Source organism: Megalops cyprinoides, chromosome 17, assembly GCF_013368585.1.
Source record: "Megalops cyprinoides isolate fMegCyp1 chromosome 17, fMegCyp1.pri, whole genome shotgun sequence".
NCBI classification, from domain to species: domain Eukaryota; kingdom Metazoa; phylum Chordata; class Actinopteri; order Elopiformes; family Megalopidae; genus Megalops; species Megalops cyprinoides.
The window spans coordinates 12863139-12884934 of NC_050599.1; the positions used below are offsets into that span (position 1 = coordinate 12863139).

The 21796-nt window shown below is 41.0% G+C and overlaps 1 protein-coding gene across 2 annotated transcripts in view; it reads right to left on the reverse strand.

Moving 5' to 3' along the window:
- The window catches only part of nbas (NBAS subunit of NRZ tethering complex), a 142858-nt gene that overhangs the window by 44391 nt on the left and 76671 nt on the right, over positions 1-21796 (reverse strand). For both annotated transcript variants that reach the window (XM_036549571.1, XM_036549570.1), the window contains exons 39-43: positions 19247-19323; positions 17126-17263; positions 6917-7146; positions 6254-6364; positions 1301-1551 (exon numbers count right to left, since the gene is read on the reverse strand). In XM_036549571.1, coding sequence (XP_036405464.1) covers positions 1301-1551; positions 6254-6364; positions 6917-7146; positions 17126-17263; positions 19247-19323 — 807 coding nt within the window. The remainder of the gene's footprint in view (positions 1-1300; positions 1552-6253; positions 6365-6916; positions 7147-17125; positions 17264-19246; positions 19324-21796) is intronic.

The window sequence follows — 21796 nt, forward strand, 5'->3', positions numbered from 1 at the left end:
ATAACATGCGTGGAACCTGACGACAACCATGTAGGTTGAATTTTTTTTTTTTTTTTTTGGGGGGAATTAATCACATGGGGACACATTCATTTTGTTTTTGTTTTATTAATTTATGTTACTCCACATCCATATCTGTTACTGGAGGTGCATCTGATTTCCCTGTTCCCGTTGCATTTGCACAACAAAAAGAATACATGCATTTACAACGTTTGAATGTGTCTGAACCTCAGGTTTGAAAATGTGTGCAAAACAATCACAATTTTCAAAATTTTTCCTATTTGGCTATTTAAGCAAGCCTTGGAAAAGCTCTTTATGATGTTCATGGTCTAAAAGGGTGAGGCTCACTAGGAAGGCAGATCATCATAAAGAGCAGAAGCCAAGCATAAATCTTCATAATTGATCTTATAACATGTTGACTTCTAAAGTAGCCATTAAAATAACCATCCTCAGTTTGGAATCATTTCCTCAGTCCAGCATCTTTGCCACAAGCACCATTAACTGTAATAAATTCCATTAAAACCAAATGCTCCTTTGGCAAGCTAAATTTTGCCTACCTCTTAAATGTACCAACTGCAGCAATACAAAAGAAACACAAAATACTAAACGAAACAAGAATTCTCCATATCATATATAGGTCTGCAAAACACTGCAAGACTCTTCTGGGAGACGAAATATTGAATCTGTGCCTTTAAGGTTATGTTTCTGTCATAATAATGACCTTAACATAAGGCTGCAGCACTGAAAATATCAAATGTGAAATGAAGACTGCCAGGGGCTTGTTTGTACACAGGCCGGTGACTGACACATTTGTTAAACTGAATGACAGACACCTGGTACTCGCGCTATGAGAGTACAAAAGATACAGTTCAAAAGATAACTGCGGAAATACAAGCTCATCTACATCCGTATGAATACAGATGCTACATGTCCAATGGGAAATCCCCTCTTTTCTGTATCCGCTGATGCACTGCTGAACTCAACCTCAGCTGAACTCAAACTGGTACACATCCCCCTACATTCCTGGCCATGCTATTGACATTTGTTTGTTTGTAGTTGGGCGGCAGTGTAGCATAGTAAGGAGCAGGACCCATAACAGAAAGGTTGCCGGTCCGATTCTCCGCTGGGGCACTGCTGTTGTACTCTTGGGCAAGGTGGTTAACCCACAATTGCCTCACTAAATATCAAACTGTATAAATGGGCAACACGTAAAAAACTGTAAGCTATGCAAGTCGCTCTGGACAAGAGTGCTAAATGCCAATAATATTAATAATAATCTTAAAGTTTAATAATGCACACATACCGGTTGCTACGGCCTTGAGCTTCTTCAGGAGTTTGATGTGGCTGTCGGGTTTGAGGGCGGTCTGTACAAACTCTGAGCAGCCGCAGTTCTCCAGAAGGGTGAAATAGTAGAGCATTCTGAGCAGGTCCGTGCCTTCGATGCTGGGGTACACGTACTTGGTCATGTGATCGTAAAAATCAGCTGGGTTGCTTTTCAGAGTCTCGAAGAGGCCCAGGGCTTCGCTCCGGCTTTCAATGTCCTTGGTTGACAGCCTGAGATACAAACACATTTCAAAGCTATTCATTTGACAATTCCTGATGGTTAAAACTTCCAGATAAAGATGTGAGCATTTAATTTTCCAGCACACAGGATAAAAATGCAGTTACACTGTGCTCATGTTGAGGGACACATGACTGTAGGCATTCCCTTTCAACTGATCAACAGAACAGGAATTACTCTTCATAGGAGTGTGCTTGATTTTACATTTTACATTTACAGTTATATTAAAGCAGACTTTAAAACAGTTGCAGCAAACAAAATGGTAGCAGTAACTTATTATTATCATCATTACTATTGTTGTTGTTTTTAATGACTAATAATCATAATATTCCTCACTTATGAACTACCACATGTCCAAAGCAATAGTCCAAATTAAAAGCGCAGGTCGAACAGCCGTCTATAAATCACACACAGGAGATATGGATTTCACGGTGCCATTTTTGCATGCCTGCATTTATTTACATAATTTATGTTAACTCTGACTTCATAACTTCGAATTTGACTACATCTGCAGCTTTTCCTAATTGAATGCTTTTTTCAGCGAAGATAAACAGCTTTTCTTAAAGTGATAAATATTCAAGCGCTCCGTGTCTCTTGAATTCTGATGCAAGCAAATGTTTTATAGAGTTGCGTTATCAATAAATTACAAGTAGTACCTTTAATGCTGCCAGGAACACATTCTGTGAAGGCCTGCGGGAGATGCACTGCTCCCTTATTGCACAGGGGTAAACATGCTAATCCTATTTTTCAGAAGCAGCTCTGCAAATTCAACTTTGTGACAAAATTCAACAAAATAACAAAGCTATGACTCACTGCTCATGACTGCAATACAGTAAAATAATTTAAACTAAGTACTAAATGGAGCTGGCATGTTCAAGGACACCAACACTGATTAGGCTATACGTAACACAACTTACTCCAGCAGGAGCTCCTGTATTTATGGAAAAGCACCTGATAACTCAGCGTATGACCTTTTACAGAATGTGAATTAAAAGGTTCAGTAGCGTTATGCTCTATAAGAGTTCACTCATGTTAAGACCACCACACGTCGAACACTGTACCACACAAAGCACATTACCATTTTATTCCCCTGTATATTCCTGCTCCTTTGCACTTGATTAAAAACTCAAGTACATAAATAGATGTATAAGATATACGTAGAGATATAAAACAATAACCACACTATAAAAAATAGAAGAAATCTGACACAAACGCCCCGAGGGCCATTGAAAGTGATTGTTAAGAGAAGGTGGGGGCTGTTAGCAGATGCGCAGCTGGCAGGGAGCAAAACTCGCTCCAGGCCTTACCTCCGGGGTAAGAGGACTGCACCCCACAGAACACACACTCTGCTACTCACGGCAGTCCTTTATAAGAAAGAACGCCACTTCAACATCAATACCCTTCAAAGCAGAAGGACAATCGTCCTGCTTGCGCTCTCGCTCTAACTCACACATGCACGCACACAGGCACACAAACACACATACACACATGCGCGCATACATACATACACATACTCTAAGAGACACACGCACACAAAGACACGGATGCACAGGGGCACACAGACAGGCGCAGACACACACAGACACAAACACAGACACACAAACACACACAGGTGAGCGCGCACACACACACACACACACACAGGTGCGCGCACACACACACACACACACACACACACACACACACACACACACACACACACACACACACACACACACACACACACACATGCACACACGCATACATATACATACTCACAGACAAGGATGCACACAGGCACACGGATAGACACGCGCATGCATACACACACACACACACACACGCATACGCACACACGGCCATACATACACATACTCACAGATGCATACAGGCACACAGGCAGACACACACACATGCGCGCGCACGCGCACACACACGCACACACACACACACACGCGCACGCGCACGCACATGCACACACACACACACACACACACGCACACATACACACACACCCTTGACTGTGCCCTGCAGCTCGGCTGAGCGGTGGGGTTAAATCCCCTAAGCGGAGCACACGGACATCACAAAGGACAATCCAACTTGAATGTCACTAAAGGAGATAACTGTAATAGGAAATAAAAGGAGCAGAAAGCTGTGTGGTATCACAAAGCCTATTTTCTGCGAGTGCTCCGTTCACTCGTCGGTTACACCCAGCTTGAAGTAATGCTGCCAAATAACATCTGAGCCACTTTCCTAAGTTCCTTAAAGCCTCTGGTCTCACACACACTGCTTAATCAACATAATGCTTAAATATGTGAGGAATTCCAAATCTGGGGATGTAATGGTTCAATTACAAGTTCATACAGAAGACAAAGGCATGCTGATGGAAAAAGCTTCACCAAAAAAATGAAAAAAGAGAATTTGAGCACACATTTATACACATTAAATCAGTTTCATGCACTGCATTAAAGATAAACAAGCTAAGGCGAATTAGTTTCTATTTATAAATTACAAAAAAGAACAAGAATTAAGGTTGGTACAAACAATATCATTCTGCTGGTTTTAAAGGCAGATACGGTTTTGCAAATTCACCACGCCGAAAGATCAGCGAAAAGTACTGGGCTTATGGTTTTTTTTTTATGCCAATCATCACAGCTCTGAGATGGCTGCAGCTAAAGCCAGCAGGAATCTGGTGGAGAGTTTTGCTTTGGGAACAGAAGAAAACGCCTTCTGTAAAATAACCTTTCTACATGCCGGTGATGGAACTGGGAGTGACGCCCCCTCCTCTCCATTTGCACAACGCGGGACCGTGTCCTCTCACCGTCTGTACTGCGGCAAGCAGCTGAAGTATCAGTTTACCTAACATGAAGGAGAACAACCCCAAAGCACCTTGCTACTGAAGGAATCCTGTATCCTGTGGGATAACCGAAGTCATATACCTCAAAATTTCAGACAGAAGTCTGCAGTATACCAGCCTTTTTTTTTCTTTTCTTGTCATCCTCTCTGTTTTTAATTCCACATAATTTTGGACATTTTTGAAGAAAACAAACTGAGGTAACACATTACAGTTATAACTAGTTGATTAATGATTAATAAGCCTTTAAACTGCTTCTTTGAGGAGGAATCACTGGTTTTTGGGCAAAATGCTGATATTTAAATCAAATACACAACTTACCCTATACAGTGTGCCCATTGCATCAGCCTATCCACATGCCGTAAAGGTCAGCGAATATGAGCTTTATCTAGGCAGCATGACGCCCTAAGACTAGCTTAGCTCAGTGAAAGGAAATGAAGAAAACTGAGGTATCAACAGGAGGGCAGTAATCTTCCCTTCCACTTGAGCTACACAAAGCTTATTTACACCATAATATGATGGTTACATTTAGCTTCACTGCCCTCACAATTCCAGCATTTCCCCCTCTCTCCATATATAGATATGTAACATACCCACACACATATATCTATATATATATACACACCTACATATAAATACATAAATTACAGAGCTATCAAGCATCTGTAAATGGCCAGAGGCAACGTGTTTCAACCTAGGCCTTTGTGAGGCAAACACTAAAGCCTGAGGATTCTCCATCATGCAGCCTGCATTTGAAATGAATGGCTGTTGTGCTTGAATTCGTCAGTAACACAAAGTAGAAAATTTACACCTTGTCATCTTATGTTACATGCAAACATCTTTCATGAGGGGAAAACATCAAGTCCATATTTTCCCTTTGATGTAAAAACTACTTAAAAAGAGAAACAGAAAAGCAGCAAAATGTTTTCTTTCTCCTTCCATTTCACAAGAAACAGGCAAAGAGGCAGAAGGCTGTGCACATCTTCTACCCCAAAGCAGACTGTTATGGGACTAAAAGGACAATACTAATGATCTGTTAATATAATGCAGGCAACTGGGTCAATATTTGCAACTTCACAAAGCAAAGTGTCACCTGGACCCCAGCGGATGTGCATCTCTGACAACAGTCGAGTAGGTGTTTGATTCATCAGCGGGTCCAGAGGCAGATATGTCTTAGGCGATCAGGTGCCAAAAGGCTAGACTCGCCAATATGTTATTGAGCCGCTGGGACACTGCTCAAGCCTCTCGATACATTATACCGTGCTAGAGGGCAGGTTGGAGAGCGAAGCTTCTCGCTTCATACAACTTAATCATCTAGCGATGCATTAACATATCCACACCCCTTTATTTCAAGTTGTTACGAAACACGTAGATGCTCGTTTTATAATTTATCAATGACGGACAAGACGGACACGGCAAGCAAATGGCCTGCTGTTGGATACCTAGCCACACGCTGCTCAGCATTTATCCTACCACCACTGCACCGTCACGTGACTGGCTGCCTGATCCCTGAGCAAATTGCTCTGTATCATCCCGTGAAAGCCCAGATCAGAGTGATTTAAGGGGAGGAGTGGGGGGCTCAAAGATAAATTAGAATTTCATAAAACACGCCGAGAATTATTTACCAAAGTGTTGGCATTTTGCGTTCTTTAATCCTGTAGCAAATTAATATGCAAATGCACGCCCCTGTTTACTCAGGCGTCTGCAAGGCAATAGCGCATACTATTCGGCAATTACGATTGCAGTAATTGACTAGCCCATTATGCCGGTGCACCGCCCACCCGTCCACCCTTGGGACTTACCTACAGGTTTGCCTTTAAATGCATAAATGCTTTTTTAATTAATCATCAAGGCATGCTCACCCACTGTCAGTGAAGAGGAACTCCAGATGCGTCATGTACACTTCCCAAAGGGGGATGCTGTACCGCTGGGCCAGAGACAGGGAGATCTTGTATACGTTTTCTTCCAGAGTCCTGGACAGAACATATGCCATTACATTCAAGGGAACACTTCCAATAAACCATGAGCCATTTTTATGCACTGTCTCAACAAATTCCGTTTACCCTCCCGCTGATTCTGTTTCCAAGATAATACAACTCCAATCGGTGTGTCACATGACTGGCGAAAAAAGACCCATCTATACGTTCTCATTATTGTCACAAAGCTAACAGACAGCCTACAGTACCCAGAAAAGATGTGATACTCAAGAACTGATATTGTTTTGGTAGATAAACATGTTATCTAAGTTTAACAGATTGTTTTGGTACAATAAACAATCGCCTATTATACGAAAGGAAATAATGTGGTGGCACAATTCTACAGAGCAGGGCTTGTTACCCCACTTTTGCTGGTTTGAGGTACTAACGTTGTATCCTAGGGCAAGGCACTTAGCCCCAAATTGTAAGTATCCAGGTGTATGAAAGGGTGATGTGTTATGCATGCTATTCAAGCTAGTCTGGATAAGAGCATCTACTAAGCAGAATGTCATATAATGGAAACAGAGATCAGGATTCTGCTGAACCTACTCAGCCAGGCCGAGGATGGTCTCTTTCTTGTACTTGTTGTCTGCTGAGAACCTGTGCACGTCCACGCCCCTCCCCAGCCCCTGAAGTATCTGGGCCTGAGTGAAGTCAGTCAGCCTCTCGTTGTAAAGGTGCAGCTGTGCGATCAGCTGCTCCAGCTCCTCCGGCCAAACGGCCTCTTCATTGTCCGTCACGTGCTTCGTCACCAGTTTTATCAGTTCTTTGGGGTCAGCCTGTAAAGGGGACACAAGTGTAGTGTGAGAATCTGCACACTGAAATCAGCAGCGGCAGCAGCAGCAATACCTCACCAGATCGTGTTTTCTTTATAACTGTACATACAGATTCCCAGAGTCATTTGTGGAACATATCCATCCCCCATCTCCAATTTGTCTGCCTCTTTCATGTCTAAGTAGCGGTTTTGCATTGCATCTCATTTAAAAATAAATAAATTCATTAAAAAAGAGAAAGCTGCAATCCTCTATACAGAGTGATATAACACTTCTGAATGCACCACAGAAAAAGAGGTACGGCACCAGTGTTAGTGCGAAGGAAGTGCTAACTCACAGAGAGGGTTTGTCATACAGCAGTCAATAATGTGTCAATAACAGTGTGAACTTTTTTTTTTTTTTTTTTTTACCTGTTGTGTTTAATCTGTTAATCGGCAGGACAGTTTGTTGATAAGGAGAAGAAAATGACTGCAGCACAAAGTTAATGTGACGGCACTGTGCTGAGAACACTGTGTGTAAGTCAGAACAGTTCAGACTTACACTCTTAATATTCCTGAAATAATAGAGGCATGGTGTGGCCTCCTACACTTTTAAATTATTTGGGGAAATGATAGGACCAACTGTGGAGATGGGGAGAAGAATGACATCAAAAGAGCTCAGAAAGGAGGCACTCTTGATGGCTTGCTGGTTCATCTTTGTATTATTACACACCTGGTATATTTTGACCAACATTAAACAATTTCAGCCCAGCACACCACCCATTGTTCAACGGTGATAGCTATTTTGCTATCTGGCTGACTAAAATACTTCTAAAATGAACTGTGTTCATTTCTAAGCTTTTAGCAAAGCCATAAAATGTAGATTTTCTGGAATAAGAGTAGCTGGCTAGATGGGTGTATATTTTCATTGTACCTAATAACTGAAGGAGCTAGCACTGTTTATAAAATCATTTACCAAGGCCATGGATAGAATAAAAATGAAGGAATAATTTAAGTCTGCTTTTAGGCCGGCAATTCTAAATACTGAGAGCTACCGCTGAGATACTAAGAAGAAGAAGAAGATGAAGAAAAAGAAGAAGAAGAAGTGAGTGATGATAAATTCTTCTAATTAACTGTTTGTAATTTTTATCATTTACAAGTAGCTTGATCACGCAAACTGTTCATACAGAAAGTGCTCTTGTCCTGTTTAAATGCTCAGGTCACTCATGTCAGATATACCCCAGATACATTCAGTGCATGTAACAATGAATCCGGGCTGGCATCATCACTACAGTAAATCACTCCAACCTCGTTGACTAATCAATTTTTCATTTGGTGTTAGAGAGTCATTGTCTTCTGTGTGCCAAATTATATTAAGAGCCACAATTAAAAATTAATTTGAGCAGGTATTGTGTCTTACTCCATTAACAGAAGTGTGTGAGGGAGTAAGAGGAAATATGTTACGCAACGTGGCCATTGTGGCATGTAGGCCTCATACCAGTTTAAATATGCAAAGGCTTTGAAGGAGAGACTCTGAGAAAATGGAAGTGAAGGCTATTGTGGCACTGAGAAATGTTCCCTATCCCTTATCTGAGCCAATACTACAGACAAAAAAAGAAAAAAAGAACTTTCATCTCAGGTATAATGTGTCACACACAACTTTCTACACCATACTTGCAAGGTGGCAAACATAAAGGCTACATGCTGACACATGCCCATCACTAATCTTTAAAAACAGGATCTAAAAAAGTATTTGGGAAAAAAAGGGAAAGGATGCTCTTGAATTCTTAAAAGGGAACTGTAGACACTGTGACATTCTGGAATGAAAGCTACATCATAACAAAAGGTAAGCGTAACTTTATGTAACAGCATTATATGTATAGCAGCATCACCCATGCATGCAATTATGCTGCTGAGGCAAATACTGAGCCACAATTTTACATCTTTATCTTGAATAATTCAAATATGACTCACTGAAATAGTCCTCTTTTGTCCCCTTTTTGCCTCCCAAGGCTTACCCTAAGGCCTCAGGAGCCATCTACCAATGATGAGGACCAAACCTCGTATTAAAACTCATATTACAGTGCTTTATAGACATAAAACAGGCACACATAGATACATCAATATCATGTCATCAAAGAAACATCTACATATATAATCTATGTCTATACTGGTATCTATTTACCTATGAAATTAAATCACACGGGCAGCTCTTGTCAGAGAAATATTCCTGAGCAGATGAATTATTACAGCTGTTGATGTGCTGCCTTGGTGTTTGCGCTGCACTGCAAGTTCCATTAACCAGACTGATAATATGACATCCCGAGAGCCTTGAGATGTTCTCACGCGCCTTGCTTCTGAGGGCCAGGTTTGCAATCCCGCAGCGAAAGATAAGTTTCCGCACGGAGTCTGTTCCAATGATGACGGGCTGCGGCACATCAGAAAGCCCGCTTTCAAAACAGGGACTTTCATGATGAAACGCCATCCTCTCTTCTCTTCTATCCCTCTTTAACTGCTCCTAAACATCTGCTGTTTTCCGGTGCTTCTTAAATATTTCAAATCATCCCCCACCCTCGAACGAGGTTTGTATTTGATCAAATGTTTTTGGTTCTTTCTGAAAACAAATATTTTGTTTAGGCCCTGCGGCTTTCGCTGTGTTCTGTTCTCGGGACGTTGATGATGTCGTTTCACGGGTTTGAAAAGTGAAGCTTTGTGTGCGTGTCATGCTGCTTACAGTTAAAAAAAGTTATTAGTGTTTTAAAACAAAAAGCAGTATTATGGATCATTACACGGAAGAGATGGATGTGTTACGAGACCCAGACTTTGTCAGACATATTTTTAGACAAACTGTCAATAAATATCCCAACATTTCCTAAATCAGAGTGAGGCAGTGAATCATCTATTCAAACAGAGACTCATTCAGGCATGCATTTGCCACAGAACCACAGCAGTCTTTCTCTTTAATAAACCTGCTCATACCTACTAATGCATTTGCTGACATCAAATGATCTTGTCTACAATGAAATAATTCCTGTTTGACTATTCAATCCCAGCAAAGGGTGTAAATTAAAAAGCACTTACTTCTCACAATGAACAAGAGTGTTAAAAACAACACTGTTACTGAAAAGAAAAGAGGCACCAAATTAATGCATTTCCTGTTGGGACAAAGTGATCTTGTGATGAGGTTCCACTTCACTGTAGGAATGAGGCGAAATATTTGTAATATTTGAATTTTGCAAGATCAGAAAATATTGAAATGTTTCATAGCCCTGAAATTATGCCATGAAAGCAAATTACCACATGATTTAGATTAAACTGGCTGGAAAATGACATCCTTCACATCAGCCAAATCTTCACTTGCTTTACTTGTTCTGTCCATCACTCTTCTTGAGCACTGCTTGCATTTTTTCAGCCATCTGAACTGCTTTTTACTGACAGCATACTATTACCTACTGGCATTATTTCTCGTGGGAATATCAGTTTTGTGATAACTTCGTATTGTCAGCTGAGTCGTCTCATGCCTACTTTACTGTGCAGCTCAACTGCATTTAAACTACCGTCCACATGGAAAGGGCCGAGGTAATTTCACATGGAGTCATTCATACCCAATTCAGCTCATCCCCTGAAAGGTCCCTGTTCACTGGCAACAGGCGGTGAGGGGAAAACAAACCAAATATGTACTATACATGTAAACATGTGTGCATGCACGCACGCACGCACACACACACACACGCACGCACACACGCACTCACGCAGCCATTCACAGTCCTAGCTTCTAAAGAAAACCCTTCTTGTGAAGTGTATGGTATACATACAGAGGCACTAAAATGCAAAAAATGATTATGGCTCAATTTTACTTTCACTAAATTAGAGCAAAATACAATGATTTATTTCCCAGGGAGAAAAAATGCACTGCATATAACAATGAGGCACTTACGACACATTAACTTTTGATCTCATATTCCCGCCCTCAGCATAGAAATGGACTCCTCCCATCTACTTTGTGGTAGTTATGGAATGGTTTTGCAGTCAAAATTATTTGAAGATTTCCTCATTTTATTTTTTACCTACAGTGTGAGAAGTAATGTGCCAGTCACCATGACAACATCCGCATTTGCACATCTACAGACCATTTGAATATATATGGCACTTTACAAACATACACATTTCAGAGATGTTTTTCAAATTTTGTTAACCGGTTGCTTGGAAATTAAGTGAATTAAAATATTCTTTATAAAGATTTGGAAATGCATACTGAAATACCAGAGCCATTTTTTTAAATGCCTTTCAGTACATTTCGATTAAATACAATGTTTTTACTGTATGTAAGAGGGGAAAAAAGCTGAACAGCATTCTGCTGAACCTGGTGGCACTAACCTGAGCAAAATGCTGACTTACAGCTGTAGCCATCATTTCCTTGTCAACTTTGGCGATTGATCATTACCGGTGAAAGACAAATGTCAGAGTCCCACCGTTACGAGAGGGCAGCCACTTCAAAAGTAATTAGTACTAATGACACAAATGAGTCTGAGGAAGGGTTGGTACACGGCGGGATAATCGTCAACATGCACAATAAAAGGGGTGTCACTTATACCTGCTGTCACCTCATAGCTTCTCAGGGGAGGAAAAATTATTCCCAATTTTACTGTAAAAAGGGATCATTTTATATCTCCCTAAAGTTACTTTGCAAGGCCTCCTTAATGACTTAACTTGTTTTCAAGCAAGCCTTGCATACTAAAATTATGATTATTAATACCTCCATATTTTTCTCTTTCTTTCTTTTATCTTACATTATTGTGTTTCCTGCCAGGATGTTGTAGCTGTGATTAAGCTTTTGGCTATGGGCAAGAGACTAGGGTGCAAACTCTAGGCTTTCACTGTGCACCCTGTGCAGTGATTTGTGATCAATACATTGCTTACTGAAAGTGAAAAGCTGGAATAAGATAAATGGTTGAGTGAAAATCTCAATTTCTTTGCTCAGCAGAAGACGATACGGTACAAGCACATCCTGAGAAACAATTATGCTAAACAGTTTTTTAAAGGTCTTTGGAGTAGAAATTAACATTTTAGTGGCTATAATGAAAAGGTGCACTCTCTGTGAAATCATGCGATGTTTCTAATGCCTCAGCATCACTGTCATTTGCACATAAAATCAAACTCAGAACCGTGGTCGAGATTCATTACCGTCTTATGTAGGTACAGCATAAGGTTACAGAACCTGCGAAATATTAACAGGCTCCCAGAGCGGTGTACTATATCGACATCGTCACACAGGAATCAAAGAGATGACCCTCTGTGTAAACAGATCAATCAGCCTTAAGCACATCTGATCTTTCTTAATCATAACCTTAGACTCTCAAAAGAAGAAAAAAAAGATTTAAGTGGGCTGGTTGCCATCATGACTGTTCAAAGCTAGTTTGAGCTGACACATTCCTGTTTTAAACTCCATTCCTCCTGTCCAGCAGGTGACACACAAGCAGCCCTATGTCAGTTTCCCCCTTCAATGGCAGCTTGATGCCAATGCACGATGTGGTTTTCAGTTGACAGGAGTGGACCTTAATGCACACCTGAGGATAGCCCTAACTTACACCTAACTCTCAGACGTACCGCAACGGGCTAAAAATAGAATTAACTGTAGCGTGGTGAGTGGATTTTTGACAGTGGGGGTGATGGCATGGGGAGAGAGATGTATTTTGTGAGTTGAAAGACAAGCCTCGGTGTTCAGTGTTGCATTAACAGGGAGTGTTTTCAAAAGGCAACGCACCACAGAGCTCCCCAGGACCTTTTCTTCAGACGCATCATTATTTTGTAGAGCTCACCAACTTTTTTTCTACTAGACTGGCCCTTGAGAAAGGACGTGGAAGAACTCACCATTGTTCATCTAAACAAATGAATAAATACCTTAAAACCATATCCACACTTATATGCCACATTTCAAAAGTAAAATCCCTATTAAACATTTTTTAATCACTTGTTAGTCTTTTTCACACTAGCCTTTTTTCTGTTGCGTTTCACTGATACAAAAGGATAACCTCCTTTCCCATAATAAGAGATTACCAAGTGTATTCTGCCATCTACCCACCTGCATGCTTGCAAACTGTCACACCCCTTTCAATAAGACCACCAACAAGAATTGTGTCATTGAACACAACCGTACCAATAGAAAGGTGTAGTGACACCGGCAACAATTCTCCACATGGCTCTTCACCTTTAATAGTTGCATTCTTATGTATGTCAGACTGATTCTGGGGCTCACGGCAGGTGACCCCCTACACAGTCACATAGTGGAGCCAAAAGAGAATAGACAGGTGAGACCTTTTCCAGCGGGAAAAACACTGCAATAACAAAAAAACCTTCATCCTCACAGAAAGATTGTGCTTCAGAACTGCGTGCGCTCCACACGGCAGGTGTAGCAGACTGATTAGGCATCATAGTCAATGTGAAGCATTCAGCCGGTGCATTTCATGAGCAGTCAAAGCTCTTTCACTGCACATAATGCAGTGCATAAAACAAGGGCCCGAGTGACACAAACGCCTGTCTGGAGGTGTACTGGTTGGAAGCTTCTGGAGTCGGTTTCCAACATGGCGCACACTAACTACTTGGTCTGGAACAGATTATAGAATTCTCTTTTAAGGTGGAGAGGACTGGTTTAATGGCTTTGCTGAATTCCATGAGGACTGCTAAAATAAGATTACTAAGCTCTCATTAAGATCCATATGGTATACCTACTTAATTTCAAGAAATACTGTGTTAATCCATCATTAACTGCTAACACGGTCAAAATCATAAATCTCACACTCGATTGTCATTATTCATCATTTTACACATTTTAAATTACATTCTTTCAGCAACCTGCTATGCACCAACTTAATCCCTTTCAACCTGCATGTCTCCCAACCATCTACCCTCCCCGCCAGGTTATTGGCGCACATTCTTCTAATTCCTTGAGAGCAGGAGAAGCCGAGCTTTATCAGTTTGTCACTGATGCTCCTGGCCGGCCAGATAAACAACGTCCATCTATCGCGAGGGCCTGGCATGCGGGGCAGGCAACCCGCCATCTGCATTCACTGCCCCCCAGCGGACCACCCCCGGGGGGGGGGGGGGGGGTTCAGGACCACGCGACAGCGAATGAGGAGGCAGGGTAGACATCAATAACAGGTTAAAGGGCTGAGGGAAGAGTGGGCTAACTGAGCTGCGAATCAGCAGCTCAATACACAGCTGGAGCACTCTGGCACCGGGCGACTGCAGGAGCCCAGAGGAGAAGAGCTCAGTACATTAATTCCCAACATCTTGGTCTCAGACACACAGAAACCCTCTTTAAAATCTCACTAGTTTAAGACTCTCTCAGTGAGGGCCAGCAAAAGAGAAATCACGTTTGAAAAGAAAAGAAAACGAAAAGTTTAACTCCAAAAGTTAATGGGGTTGGTGTACACCTTAATATGGCTACTGGACCTCAGGCATGCTGTTCTGAGGGAGGAAACCACATCTCTTGAGTTTAAAACTTTCTCTGCAATGGCCAAAAGCAAACATGGAAAAACTGAAAAGTTTATTCCTAAAATAAACCTTTTTTTTTTTTAAAGAGAAAACAGCCAGCTCTCACAACCATGGTATTTAGCAGAGCGCAAATTAAATCCAAATGTTGACCTCTCTGAGCTAATTAATAATTCATATTGCCTATTAACCCGATGCCATGTTGTAATGATGAATCAATAGCATTTTAAATTGTTAAGTAGTTTCTATTGCAGAGAAAATGGAGAAAACAAAAACAGACATATGCTGCACCTTACTGTGTGTCACAGAAAATCCCTTCACATTTAAACTCCTACATAAAATACATAATTATACACTTAAATGTGCAAGAACACCACTTTCGTTCCTAGTTGCCATGCAAACCATAAGCATATTTGTTACATAATGGATAATACATCCACAGGCGCAATTTATGTTGCTACTGTCACAATGATGTTGAAAAGAATACATAAAAATGCATGTGGCCTTTTTTGAACAGATAACATTCAGAAGCCAGCATAACCGGAGCTGTATGTCTATATTTCTCTGCGTGTTGAAAAAAAAGGTGCTCTAAACTGCTTGTTTAAATAGAGTGTACAATCTCTGTTATACTTATGATAACAAAGCTCTCACCCTGCAAACTAAAAATCATTCCAATGAGGAAGCAAATGTATTTTTTATTTTTTTTTACATTTACCATCCCTTCAAGGTAATGGACCTCAAGTATGCCTCCAAAAAAAGCCTGTGTACATTATCTTCCATTAAGATGAAGCTGAGTGCATTTGCCCTCATTGATTACCTTGTCTTACCTGGCAGAATGCCAGAGGATGACCTTGGAGCGTCTGAGTGAGATCCAAATTGACAGCCTGCTCTTTGCCTGTGCCCACTTCTGAGTGCAAGCCATGGGCCATTTCTGACAAGGGCCATCCTTATTTCTCTGCCAAAAAATCCTTCTCTCTAAGGTATGATTTTGAAACAAGTCTGAAAATGGATTTGGGTCACAGAAGACTGGAAATCATACTGTGATTTAAAGCTGAAGAGTATAACCAGGAGTATGTGGGATGTTTTTCACTAGACATGGTGCAGTTTGGTGTATATTGTGAATATTAAAATTCATTCGAAAAGCAAAACAGTAATAAACCAATACAAACATACAAATACATACTAATAAAACTGCTTTCATAAAAGAGGGTTAATACAGATAATATTGGGGGTAATTCTTATTAAAATTCTTCTAAAAATCTTCTGAAAATAATCCTTAACAAACCCTTTGTACTTACTGTGTGTCAACGTTTCATGCGAATCGTGCAGTGTCTAAGAGCATAAAAGTATTTGAACTGCAAAAATGAATTCAAAAAGACCAGCATCGTGTAATTAGGCCCACAAATTACATCAGAAAAGAACAGACAGAAAAGAGGGGAAAAAGTAGCTGAACAAAAGTATGTGAAAAGTCTCTCCTCATTTGCACTTTTCAAGGAATTAACACAGGATTTGTGAATATGTTTTTACTACTGAGTTCAAAGTGCTTATTTAGTGACTGGGCGAACTGGAGGCAGAAAGCTCTGGAAAGAAAAAAAATATTCAGACAGCATATCCTTTTCCGATGCCTTACAAGAAACCACTGCTTCTCATACTACGGCTATCTGTAGTAGAATAACAAAACTAACATGTAGAAAATCATACATCATCAAACCTGAGGAGGGGGGATTGAGGACTTTTTGAACGGTTTGTAATTTAACAAAATTTAGCACCCCATATCAGTACATTTGTAATATTAAATGAGCAAGCTGAGATATTAACAGCACTGCTATGCTTCAACAAAGTACAAACTCCGATCTTACACGTACCTGACATATACTGAACACAGGACGTATGTCGGATGCAAACTGTCACACTGAACATATTTTTTTCTTAATGTCTGGAACATTATTGGGGACTCCATTAAATGGTAATGATGCTGCTAACGAACGTTCCAGCTGAGCTACTCCGAAAGGGTCTGGCGGGTGAGTCAGCACCATCATTAGATGGAGGAGAATAAAGGAGCTTCAGAGGGATGCAGAGGGGCCCCTGCTTCTGACTGAGCACTTTTATTCTTCCAGAGGGAGGAATTATTCAAAACCGCTGCACTTTCTCCGCACAGCTGATTGAGTCGCACTGCGCATGCGCAGCCCATATAATTAATTGTTCTTGGGAGAGAACTCCCCTTCTGACAGTAGGCGCAGCCTTTACTTGTTGCTAAGTGCTTCTGTTGGAGAGATACGAGACACAATCTAGGCCAACACAACCCTGCAGCAAATGAAAAGCTTACAGGGCAAAGGCACAGAACAGACTGCAGTAAAAGCAACAATTTATCAGGACTTCTCAACATTCGGTGATTTTTTTTTTCTTTTCTCAAGGTGAATTTAGCACAGCTGAGGGGTTCGGTTCACTTAAAAATTAACACTGGTCCACTGGAACAGGCCCCGAAACAAGAGTGCGGGCGAACATCAGGTACTTACCCGGTAAAGTGTGTGACATTTGTCCTTGAAACACGGAGCCAGTCGTGCATAGATTTGCAAGGCATAATAATATGCAGCCAACTGTAGCGATAAGGCCGAGTGAGACTGCTTCTCGAAACACTTGTTGGCATCCAGGACCTAAATCAGAATATAAATTAGTCCTCCTAAGACAAGTGGTGATGGCAGCAGCATGATGCAATTACATAGCAGGCAGACACTGTGTGTCACCGTCACTTTCTGCTTTTATGCTACAAGAAAAATAAAGACACTGACTGTGCATGCGTGGTACAAGAACCCCGTACTTTCACTACAACCGAGGCATGTTTCACCCTTAAGAAATGACAGGTGTCACCTGCTTTATCACTGTATCTTTTATACAGTATATATAAAGCACGTGTCCACAAGGACGGACAGAGCACTCCATATTCATAGCAGTGTCAGCCATTCCAGGTTTTATAACAGGAAGGTGAGAAGACCGAGAGGAAGCTGCCTGGTGGTGGTATGTTTTAGTAAAGCTTTTAGTAAAATCTGTAATGCTGCTCACTGAGAATGCCATGTCCATCCCTGTGTCAGCGTACACAAGTGTACTTTGAAATCCATACATAAACAAATAAGCATTTTGCGTGCACATTCATAGACTATGGACCAGGGCCCCATGCTAGTACTAGCCACACTGACGCTAACATTGCAGAACCTTTAATGACTGCTTCAAAAGCACTGATTTTTAACTGTGGGGGAAAAACGAGGTCATGCAGCCTCATGGTTTCATCTGACTGAACTCCAGGGTAGTGTCCCACTTGCCACGTTGTGACAAAAAAACCCAATGTGGTCAATTAAATTTGATATTATGGCTACATTTCGGACCAATATTTTAGCATTTCCAAAGCACATGTTTTAAGGCCAATGTCAAAAGTAAAAAGTAAAAAGAGACTTGTGTTTGCTCTTAGTCTACCAGAACGTGCTGTTTGATTAAAAATGAATAAATAATAAATCAAAATTGGTCCCACATAGCCCTGTTAGATGCAGATGTTATATCCTAATAACATGGTAAAAGATTAAAAATATCTCTCATTTTAAACTTACCAAGTGGACATGCACAGCCTTTCATACAGTAAATGTGCACAAATGTTTTCAATATGCCCTTTCTCAGAAATACCAAAGTTAAATCTAGAGGCCCTTTCATGAATCAGTGATTGTGGTCAATTCTGAACAGTAATCAGAGGTGTTCAGGCATGAACATCAAGGGTGTCAGAGGTAAGGAATGTGTCGTGTCTGATCTTCCCCTCTCCCCATTTAGTTTTCCACATTTCAAGGAGGTTAAACCACGTGTGTTGACATAGCATTACAGAAATGTTTTAAGCCAAGTAAAATGGTCTTTGCCATACCAATGAAAGGCATTTTTTTCACTGATCATTGAAATCAACTGTCCAGATGAAGACAATGGCATTTTGACGAAATAATATTTAAAACAATTTTCATAATTTCCTGAAATACACCCTTGTTTTAATGGGTAGCTAGAACAGATTTTTCTGCATAGCCTCAAATTTAATTATTAGAGGATTGGTTAAAAAAACTCATTCCATATTTGACCCACATTTTGGATCCGTGGATTAGTTTACTAAAAGGCCTTTACTGACCGACAGTGTAAGTTTCAGGGAAGTGAAAATTACAATGCAGGGAATGTTGGAGGGGTATTCCAACAAACAAAATTCAGTACTGAATCCAAATGCCTTTCACATCATGCCATATCAGCACTTGGTCTCACCAAAACAGCGCATTCCAAGTGCAAGTCAACAGCACTGGAGTGCATCTACTGCAATATTGTATTGTACAGCACTTTGAATGATTTGACACAGAATGACCCAATTAAATATTAACAAACATAAGCAGAAATTCTCCATAAAATGGAAAAATAGCCAAAACAGCAAAACTTTAAACAAATTAACTCAAAGGAAGTTTTTGACTTCGCAAATATAAAACAAAACAAACAACAACAAAAAAAACGGTCCTGTTGGATTTTGCATTTGGAACAGGCCCTAAGCTGTGCTTCTATGTTAAATCAAGCATGATATTTCAAACCAAAATATGTTTTCTCTTTCCAAATATAGCAGTCAAACTCACCTGAGGCAATGCAAGCAAATAGGCCAACGCCAGCGTCATATCTTTAGGAAGAGCATCAGTGGCCAACTGAATGAGAACTGGGGGGGGGGGGGGGGGGGGGGGGAGAAATGTCACAAGGGATATTACAGAATTATTACCTTGAGACAAGCGTCACACTACCCAATACTTCTTGTCTAAAACTATGACAGGTTGTCAGACAGTGCATCCCACAGAAGAAAAGACCAGCAGGAGCTTTCTGAGCTAATAATTGCCCTCTTAAAACTGTATCATTAAAGTGTTCTCTGAAATGTTAATTTGCGTATTCAGGCCTTTTTGCCTGCACCTCACCTCGGTCTTAAAAGCCAGGCTCCTGTCAAAGAGAACAACCATATTTTTCACTGAAATGATGGATGCCTGACTGAGGCTGGGGACTTGATCCTGTTCGGTCACACACACCTCTATCCTCATACTGAGGGGAATTAAAGATCAAACACACTTGGCTGAAACAGGTATTTGGCACACTATACACATATACAATTAACACCACTCTGAGCTCCTTAATTACAGAATGCAGTCCCCTGAGAGGGCACATATGAACAAGGCAGCTGTCACTTGACTCCATATTGAAGCCAGACTTCAAAGTGTTCCCCGGTATTATGAAGTGGTTTGTTTGGACTTGACTGGGTTCACAGGGCCGGATCAGAAGGGTCGGCGAAGGCCGTAACATCAATTCACTCGGGAGGGCTAACCTGTTCCAGTCAACGAATGTGATACCCCTGGAAACTACTGCCTATCATTATTTTGTGACACGACCTGGATTGAAATCAGCAACCTCAGGACTGGAATCTGAAATGGCTTCTAAAGACAATTAAGGCCTTCCCACCTCAAACTGATGTCTTATTAAAAATGACATATCTGACATACTCAATTATTAGTGCAACGAAGATGCAACAGAATGTGTTCAGTCACTTGAACATGTTACTTTCTAATAGGGCTGAATAAAATAATGCCTCACAAATAATAACTGACTGCGTCCAGACCTCGTAGCCCCGAGCCCGTAAAAATCCCGCCTTAAATGAAGAACGCCGAATTTAGCGACGGAGGAACGGCAAACGAGGTAAAAAAAAAAAAGGAAAGCGGTGCGGACGGGAGACGAAAAGAGGAGCAGACAGTGAGAGTGCTGAGAGAACCCGGCTCTGTCTGGGAGATAGCTGTGTCCCGGGGAGCAGAGAATTATCTCTTCCGACACGGCACAGACTGAACGAGTTCCATTACCCCGGCTCGTTCGGCGCGGCGCGGTCATGCCGCAGACGGAGGGATTACAACGAGACAAGCCTGCGCACGACAAGGGCTGCGAGTAAACCACAAAGGAGGCCTGCTCCTTTGTTCTGTCTGACACCTGTGGGCCCAGGTGTCACCGCTGCTACCTCTCACTTCCTATTCCCTGAGGAAGGGTGGAAGTTCATTAATCTGACACAAACTCGTGATGTAGATGCTCGGTTTGCTCCACAGACTCCCTGCCCCCACTGTATAATTCTTCCAGGCTGAGATGCAGACAGGGAAAATGTGCCTGCCATGGATCTCTTGTGAAACAACGCTCAGTGAGTTTTTAGGGAGCTTTGAGCGGTGTGCAATTATCTCCATTGCCTCCTTTCTGATTCATGAAGTCTGCTTTTGATTTTGTTTTCAAGCTGCAGGCAGGCTTTTTTTAAAGTCGTCATTGTCACATTTTTTTAAATGATTATATAGACCTACCTTTGAGATGACAGCATGACACAGCTTAGTTTGACAGGTTTGGTAGTACACTCATCCAAATGATCTTGAAAATAGGAATGCAGTTCTTGTGCAGTTCATTTATGATCGGCACATTTGTACTGTGTTAATAATATTCACATCAGAGGAAATGATACTCAAACTATGAACACGGAAGACAACGGTAAAGCAAAATGAATCTAAATTGCAGTGACCTTCTGCCTGTCTTTACCACATTTAAAGCATAATGTTGTACTGCTGTTCTTCACTAATTGGACCAATAACTAGACCAATAACTGGACAATAACTGGACAGGCCATATGGTGATAAAAGCCATAGTAGGGGTTCATTAAAGGGCCATTGTGACTTCAATCATCAACAGCTATTTGAGCACTTACACTGCCTACAAATGCACTGTGGTTTCATTTTTAAATATCTCTGTTAAAATGGTAACTCTGAGCTGTTCTGATAGACTGTACTGTAATAATATTTTATTGCCAGCAGGGAAAATAAAATGTATTAACGTAATGCACATTGCTGAACATAATTATGCTTACAACATACTTTTTGGAGTTAAATGCTTTTTGAGACCTGTTAGGTCATATAAAATCAAATTACATTACATAAATTAGGAGTGCACCAAGCTTCCATCTACATTAGTTGAAGCGCATAAACCATGACAGCCAAGTCAACAATCAACACTCACTTACATCATCTTCGAGAGACGAGGGTGTCTCATCTCAAAGTTACCGAACAAGAGAAACTAAACTTGGCCTTTGCGCCAATATCTCCAAAATCAGCTGCACCATGCTTATTCAC